The 9171-nt window shown below is 41.1% G+C and overlaps 1 protein-coding gene across 1 annotated transcript in view; it reads left to right on the top strand.

Moving 5' to 3' along the window:
- Positions 1-6648: 6648 nt before the first annotated feature.
- LOC105809284 (zinc finger protein 728-like) overlaps positions 6649-9171 on the top strand; it is a 15547-nt gene continuing 13024 nt past the window's right edge. The window contains exon 1 of the mRNA XM_012643035.1: positions 6649-6945. Within this exon, the coding sequence (XP_012498489.1) occupies positions 6649-6945 (297 nt within the window). The remainder of the gene's footprint in view (positions 6946-9171) is intronic.

Below are 9171 nucleotides of genomic sequence, written 5' to 3'. Positions count from 1 at the left end.
GTGATTGCCTTTGGGGTCTTCTTCATAAATTCTTTGCCTAGGCCAATGTCCAGAAGAGTATTTCCAACATCTTCCTCTAGAATTCTAATAGTTTCTGTTGAAGTGATTATTGATTTTCTCATTTAATCTCCTACTGTGGTTAATCATACAGAAAAGGTTTATGTTAAACTTACCTTGCATATTTGAAAATTCTCTTGATCTGCTGGTTGAGGCTTTTTACATAATGTATAACTCATGTTCACAATTATTTTGTATGAATTATTTTTCACCAGGTTCATGGCATACATAGTCTTATTGTCAGACTTTTCATAAAATCTGTATTACGTTTTGTGGTCAAGGTTGTGCTAACCTGATTATATGGTTAGTAAATTGCTCTTTTTACTCATCCATCCAATGTGGTTTGTAGACAATTTCGTATGTGATGTATTTGGCAAACTTCATCCTTGCAGCATTCTTAGGAATTTCCCTGTGGAACGATTTTGTGCACTATTCCCTGTCATCATGGGGTGCTTTGCCCATTTATGACTGTGCGCAATTCTAATATTTTTTGTTGCAGGTTACGTCTTCTAGGAATTTTCCCGTGTTCCCTAACCTTCCAAATTTATTGGCCTCGGTAATCACAATGTCATCGTTTTAAAAATATTTCCAGCTCTCAGTTGCGCCCTCTGTAACATTTTAATCCTGATATTGTTGGTGCCTTCCATGGGCAGTGGTGTAGTCTCAGCAAAGATTTATTCATTTTATTCTTCTTTACAGGAATTCACTTTGCACTCTGTTTTTCCGGTTTCAATTGTTTTCTAGTATTCTCATTTTCCCTGTATCAATTCCCTTTATTTCTTTATTTATTTTTCAGAATTCACTTTGCTATTGCTTTTCTGTCATGGATTTCTTTGAGGGTTATTATCTAGTCTTCACATTTATTTCTGCAATGGACATTCCATAAAGCAGTTTCCTAACTGAATGTTTTCCATTAGGTGGTTACTCAGAAGTGCTTTAGTAATGAAAGTATGGAGAACTCAGGGGTTTTATCTTGTTTAATTATTTATTCAGTGACTGAAAACTTATTACAACTTTATTGCATAAGTTATTGTGTTAAACTAAACTCTTCAACTTTGTTGATAGTCACTTCAGGGTTTGCTGTAAGGCTACCTTTACTACTGCTTTCCTATGTGCCTGAGAAGGAAACATGGGTGTTGTACAGTGACTGTTTCTTTTATAGCAGTTAGATCAATAGTATGAACTAACTTGCTCAAATTTTTTATATCCTGACTGACATTTTGTTTGCCAGTTCTGTTAATTACTGAACAACATTGGTTACAATCTCTCAAAAGAGTGATACATTTTCCTATATGTCCTTATAACTCTAGGATTTGACATCTTGTATATTGATGGTAGGTGTATTTGTATACATAAATTTAAAACTTTTTATATTATTGAAATGGCTCTATTTATATCTACTGATTCTATGCCCTTAAAGTTTGTTTTGTTTGATGTTATTGAAAGTGCACCAGCTTACCGACGGTTAGTTAGTATAAAGCTATCAACTTCCTTTTTTATTCTGAACTGTTCTGTGTCTTGTTCTTTGGATGTGGACGGGTATCTTAGAAAACATACACGATCATCTGGAAGTACAGTTTGTCAGGCATTCACATGCTCACTGCTCATTTCTTTCATTTAGATTTACACACTGTTGCTTTCTATATTCTACAACTTTTGATTCATGTGCATCTTTGTATTTAAAACGTGAGTGTATCGGACAGCACATACTTGTGCTGTGATAGTTTTTGATCTTGCCTTCTCTGCCCTTTGCTTAGTGGGCTTAGTCCCTTCTGATTCTAAAATGTTTTCTGGCTTTATTGGGGTGTTATTGACAAATAAAAATGATAATTTTAAGGTGTATGACATGATTTTATATACTTGTATGTTGTGAAATGATTACCACAAACCAGTTAATTAACATATACATCACCTCGCATAGTTACATGGTGTGGGGGGGGAGCACTTAAGATCTACTTCATTAGCAAATGTATGGTATATAATACACTATCACCATATGTTACTGTAGATGTACACAACTTATTCATCCCAAAAGTGAAAGTTTGTACCCTTTGGCTGACATCACCCCATTTTTCCCACACCTCAGGCCCTGGGAACCTGCATTCTGCACCCTCTTCTCTGAGTTGGACCTGGTTAGATTCCACATATAAGTGAGACCATAGGATATTTGCCTGTCTGTGTCCGGCTTATTTTACTCAATGTAACATCCTCCAGGTTCATCCATGCTGCCACAAATGGCAGAATTTCCTGCTTTTATATGCCCAAATAATATTCCTCTGTATGTGTGTGTGTGTGTGTATGTGTGTGTCTGTGTGTGTGCATGTGTGTCCCGTATTTTCCACACCCACATGCCTGTTGAGGGACACATAGGATGCTCTGTTATCTTTGCTGTTATAAATAATGCTGCAGTGAACATGGGGGTGCAGACATCTCTTTGAAATGCTGATTTTAGTTATTTTGGAAATATGCTCATGTAGTGTGGAACTGGTGGTTCTAGTTTTAATTTTTTGAGGAAACTCCATATAGTTTTACATAAGGGTCATTCCAATTTATTCCCGTCAATAGTGTATAAGAGCTCCCTTTTCTTTATACCCTTCCAATACTTCTTATCTGTATCTTTATAATAAGCACCTGCTTGTGTTAGGGGAAGTCTCATTGTCATTGTGATTTCCATTTCCCTGACGATGAAAGGTGTTGAGCACCTTTGAATATTTTGGCCATTTGTATGTCTTCTCCAGAAAAATGTCAATGCAAATCCTGTGCCTATTTTTTATTGGTTCATTTGGTTTTATTGCTAATGAGTTGTATGTGTTCCTTACGTATAATTTTGAATATAAACCCCCTCCCTAATATATGTACTTTAAATAGTTTCTCCCATTCTGCAGGTTGCCTTTTCATTGTGTTGATTATTTCCTTTGCTGTGCAGAAGCTTTTTAGTTTCATGCATTTGTTGTTGTTGTTATTGTCATCTATGCTTTTGGTGTCATATCCAAAAATCATTGCCCATACTAATGTGAAGGAGTATTATTCCTATTATTTCATCTGGGAATTTTACAATTTCTAGTCTTCCGTTTGTATCTTTAATACTATTTGAGTTGATTTTTCTGTATGCTGTTAGATAAGAGTCCAGTAGCATTTTTTTTCAAATGAACAGCCAGCTTAGCCAACACCAGCTTTTGGAGAGACTGTTCTTTCATCACTGTGGATTCCTGGTGCCTGTGGCAATAGTTAATTGACCATACTGTGTGGGTTTAGCTCTGAGATCTGTATTCTATTCCATGGGTCAATGGCTCTCTTTTTATGCCAATACGATAGTGTTTACATTACTACAGTTTTGTAACGTTGCCTGAAATCAGAAAATATGCTGGTTCCAGAATTTAACTTACAAGAAATTGACAGTTTTAAGATGAACAAATAGCACACAAATTCAATCCTATGGAACTTTTTAGATCCTCTTTTATGAAGATGCTTTTGTAACATTTCAGTTCTTGAAGGGATTGCATCACGACATCTGGAATCTTGGTTTTGCTATTCTGCATACTTGGAGTTAAAAGGGATAGGCCAGGATGCTACATTAACAATTAAATGTGAGATAGGACACCAAATTCTGTATTTGAGTGAACTGTGTCTGATCTCAATTTGTCAACCTGGTCCTATCTCTTTTCTAAGGCTCAGAATCACGCTTTACAGAATACCTTCCCCTATAAATTTCTGGGTTAGGGTTGGCCCAGTGAGTTTGGAAAGATAAGAGTGAAACAAAAGCCTTTAATCTTTTAAATAGTATATCACTGAGACTCAATAACAGACACAGAAGCTCTCAGCAGCCTCCAGCTTCCAGCTTCATATTCCAACAGTGGCCCCAAGCCAACTCCCACGCTCATCTCTGCAGTTTATTCAGATCTGGCAGCTTCTAACACCTCTCCAGATGTTTCCGCTTGACAAGCCAACCTTCCTTACCTATGTTCATGGCTTTAGGATTTTCCCACCTGCAGCTCCCTGCCCTCCAGCTATTGCTCTGGACTATTGTGGTTAGTGACTTTCTCTGCCCTTCCTGTTGTGTTTTCTTTTTCTTTTTTTTCCCCCTTTTCATGTGGTTTTTCCAGAGTTTCACTGAAGTGCTTCCCACATTTTTGTAAGCTCTAATACCCATACTGACAGCCTGTTCCAAAAAGTTTTTGTCACTCCATTGTCTTCCTTAATTTTGACTGATGTAATATTACCCAGGTAATTTTAACATCCCTACATGTTGATTCCACATCTGGACAACTTGTTGCTCTGTTTTTATTTCTGTCTTTCTCATGCATTTAAATTATTCATTCACCTGCATTTCTACACTTATTTTCTTTTCTTTAATAAACATAGTGCACATTAAGCTATGAAGGTTCCAGATGATCCTATCTTTCATTACAGGTTGTTTACATTCTTTTCTGCTAGGCATCAAGTTGGGGGGGGCCAAGCTGACACTATTTATTCTATCATAAATCATGCAGAGTTGAGGCTGGTTATGTACAGATTCTGAAGAGCTTGGTATGTTAACCAGGGCCTCCAACCACTGATGAGTAAAATCTTAACTCTTTGAATACCAAAGAAAATCTGGAGAATTGATTTGGGTGATAAAACTGTGAAAGAATTTCTATTGTCAAGAGAAGACATGTGTAGCAAGAGAAAAGAAGGATTCTAGAAAGAATTCTGGCTATAATAGTTAAGGACTGAGAGGGGCCATTCCTTACTGAACTATAAGAAATGCATGGTCAAAGAGCTTGAATGTGAACATGAAATTTCATACCCCATATTCAGCATAGGATGCGTTTTCAATAACTAGAGTGTGGTCAACAATCATCAACCATATCAACTATCAGCATTTCAAACAATTTAAAGTAATAAAACTAAACTGCAAAGTTGCTAGAAGAAACATAATGAGATTATGGAGGAATAATGGTATCGTATTATAGATTTCCAATAAATACTTTGAATTTCCTTCTGTGTCATTGGATCATGAGGATGTTATTGCTGTAGTAGAGATGGATGCCAGAGTAGAGAGAAGTGTTGAATGGAGAGAATACAATTTGGTAAATTCAGAAGCGTCTTATCGACTTTCTAAACACAAAGGAGGAAACACATACAGAATTCACTCAATGTCTATTTGGAAAGGAAGAATTGTGTTTAAAATGATGAAAACAACTGAATGAGTAGCAGAATGAGTCTCTGAGACAATGATATAACAAAGAGTGCCGAACTCCAGTAAATATGGATGCAGTGGTAACCTTATTAATTTAAAAGTCAACCTTAACAAATGTCTTATCATTCCTATTCAAACTATATTTGTTAACTGAATAATTCTGTTTCCATAACAAGCATCCACGACATGTTCAAACCAAAAATGTGCATTTTACATGTGTTGCAGCCCTCAAGATGCATGGACCATTTGTAAGACAGGATTCATCAACCACGGCACTTGCAGCCAGAAAACCCCTTGTTGTGTGGCTGTCCTGTGCTTTGCAGGATGTTTAGCAGTATCCTGGGCCTCCACCCACTGCCTGTCAGCAGCCCTGCACCAAGCTGCATAAACCAAATGTCTGTGAGTACTGCCATCGGCACATGGGTTTATGTAGGCGGAGGCAAAAAGCCCCACTTGGAAAACTCTGTTTTACATAACTGGTTAAATTGATCAGTATCTGGGAAGGGCTGTGTATACAGTCAAAAGTCTCAATAAGAACTTCAGACACACTTGCTACTCTTTATGTGTTAGAGGTATAATGTTCTTTAGAAAGTTGAGAATATTGGAGCATAGATTTAGAGATAAAACGCAATCTGATACTCTGAAGAGAAAAATAACTGAAAAATGCAAATTTATCCTTCGTGTAGACCAGCGGGTCCTCCTGGGTAACACATTATGATGCTGGTGTTAGCATCTGAATTCCACCTGCTTGAAAACTCCCACTTCTGTACTGTAAGGTTCTCGAGACTCCATGGAAGTCAGTGTCTGCAAATGCCACATCTGGGCCTGAGGTGCAGAGGAATTGGACACTTCAACACTCTCCCTTCATCCTGAACTGTCAATCATTATATTCTTCCACAGCCTCCATTATTTACAATTTTCAAATGTAATCTCTTTATTTTGCATTGAGGTTTGGCCTACCTAATTAGAACATCTAAAACATCATTATGATAGTGATGCCAAGAGACAAAATTGTTGGGTCTGTCCTCATATTTCAAATATGTGTTGGTTTCATGGGGAACTCACTGCTCTTTGTGTTCTATGTGTACATGTATCTTATTCAGTCTCACTTGAGGAAGCCCATACATTTGATTTTCATGCACCTGACATTAGTCAATGTGTTGAGCATCCTGTTCTCTTTGACACCACACATCATGGCATACTTTGGAGTAAGAAATGTTATGGGCAATGTCGGTTGTAAAGCAATTTTGTATGTAAACAGAGTGACCCGAGCTCTTTCCATCTGCACTACCACCCTCCTGAGTATGTTTCAAGCCATCACTATCAGCCCCAGGAATTCTAAATGGGCATGGCTTAAGTCTAAACTCTCTACGTGCATTTTTCCCTCTTTGTTGTTCTTCTGGATCCTCAACATGCTGGTCTATATCCACCTCATTGATGCTGTAGAAGCCAGAACCAATGTCACTGTTGGTGGTCCTGGGTATTCTCAAGCATATTGTCAAACTAAGGTTGGAAACCTCCCTTCACAGTTATTTTTGAGTATGTTAGTGACTCGAGATCTCCTGTTCGTGCTCCTCATGATCTGCACCAGCGTCTACATGGTCAGTGTCCTGCGCAGACACCACAGGAGAGCCCAGCATCTCCACAGCCCCAGCCTCTCTTCCCAGCCGTCTCCTGAAAACAAAGCCACCCACAGCGTCCTAGTGCTGGTAAGTTGCTTTGTGTCATTGTATTTTTCAAACAACTTCATAACTCTTTATTCATTTTTTTCATCTAAGAAAAGGCCACAACTTGATACTATTATGGGAATTGTTTCTTCATGCTACCCAATCCTTTGCCCTTTTGTGCTAATGAAGAATAGTAAAATTATTTCCCGACTTTTTTCTTCCCTTCTAAGATGAGAATTGCCATGTCTTAAAGAGCATTCAATGGCCAATCTGACATCCCACACTTCGTTCTGCAACAAAGGATTCCTCGTAATGATTTATATGAAGGAAAAAATCATGTGACCATTGAGCACTTGAAATTGGTAATTGTTTGAAGTGAGATTTATGGTAAATTTTAAAAATACAGATTTTGAAGTCTTACTACTAATTAAAGTACATGAGATTGGCCTTTATCAAAAAGTCCCAAAAAAATAAATGTTGGCATTGATGCAGAGAGATAGGAACACTCATGAACTGTTGGTGGGACTGCAAACCAGTGTAACCTCTCTGGAAAGCAATATGGAAATACCTTAAGGAAATATAAGTAGAAGTACCATTCAGGAAGCCAGGGAGGAGCCAAGATGGCGGATGAGACAAGCCGCCAGTCAGAAGGTCTCTGCAAAAAAGACGAATTTTAGAAGAAAGAGAAAAAAAATCAGCCAGCAGAGAACCATAGATTGGGTGAGGGTTGGAAGGAAGGGTGCCTGAAACTACAGGAGACTCCATGGGAAGACGCTGGGGAGGAGAACTGGAAGGAGAGAGGCTTGGAGACCAGCGACAAGGGTAGGTGGAGTGGTTAACTTCCCCCTCCCTTGCATCTCGGACTGCTGGTGGGCTCCTGAGCCGCTGGAGAGACCTGCCGACACGAGCCCAGAGATGCTGCCACCAGTGAGCAGTGGCCTCTTGTGGACTCAGCGCCGGGCTCCCAGCCCCTTCGGGGCACCTCCCTGGGCGCAGACCCGAGCCTAGCGACAGACGCCATAGTGCTCCATTCTCTCCTTCCCCCTCCCTACCCGGGTGTGCCCAGAAAGACAATTTAGCCATCACACGGAGGCATCTCCAAGGAACGGGACCTTTCCTTTTGGGGCCCTACAACAGACTGAGGGGTACTCAGACTCCAAGTTCCCTACCCGCCAGCCCTCCCAGGCGCTGCTTGCCTGGGGACTCCAGGAGAGTGGGACAAATCCCAAGGTGGAGTGAAATCGATCCAGCTTGGGCGCCCTGTAGGTGACTCGGGACCAGCGCCTCTCCCCCTGGCAGGGTCAGGGATTGATCTCCAGGGTCCAGGGGTTAGGCCTGCAGACCAGACCCCATGCACCCCAGGTCGCGATCGCGCTGCCCTGGGGCACGGAGGAGGGATCTGTGAAGGAGCCTACTGAGGAGTGTGTGTCTCCAGGGGTGGATTGGCATGCCTGGCTGGCAACCCTCCTCCTAAGGGAGGTCTGTGCACCCAGCTCTGGCTATGATCCTGGGTGCGGAACCTCCCAGCCCACATCACAGCCAGGGGGGATCCATCGGCCTGAGGCCCTGCTTGCTGGCGGAGGCCTGGGGGAGGACACGGAGAGGGGGAGATTGGAAGGGAGTGAGACCTGCTCCAGAGTGCGGGCCTTGGGCAGCCACAGCCCCCAAGCCCAGACTTTCAGCTGAGTGGAGCCATTTCAGCCCCTCCCAGAAGCTCTGCACAGAAACAAAGAGCAGAAGTTGATCCCTGCTAACAACAGCTGTGGAGCCTGAGGGCAGGCTTGCCCAACCCAACCCGACCCAGACTCACTCCTCCCACTAAGGGGGAAAATAAGGACACACCTGGAAATCCCAGGGCCCCACCCACCACCCGAGGCACAAGAGGGCCTCTCTAGAGGAATAAGAGCTAGCTACAGGACCCAAACACAGCACCACAGCTTGCTCCTCCCTGCAAGTGCCACCTACTGACAGGGAGGTCATCCTGCACACTCTTTTACTGTATCTACTGATTCATCATAAAGGGTGTGGTTGAATCTCACCCACAAACACAACCTACTGGCTCAGAGAGTAAACCAGGCATGCCATTATCCAAACGAAAATTTAAAGGCAAGAAGGAACAACTGACCCAGATGGGAAGGAATGAGCAAAAGAACTTTGGAAGTATGAAGACTCAAACGGAAAGCACACCCCCAAAGAGGAACAACACCTCCCCAGCAATGGACATTAACCAAACTAAGAACACTAAAATGACAGAAGAATTTCAAACAT

Source organism: Propithecus coquereli, unplaced genomic scaffold (assembly GCF_000956105.1).
Source record: "Propithecus coquereli isolate 6110/MARCELLA unplaced genomic scaffold, Pcoq_1.0 Scaffold193, whole genome shotgun sequence".
Taxonomy (NCBI): domain Eukaryota; kingdom Metazoa; phylum Chordata; class Mammalia; order Primates; family Indriidae; genus Propithecus; species Propithecus coquereli.
This window is presented reverse-complemented; position numbering and strand designations above follow the sequence as displayed.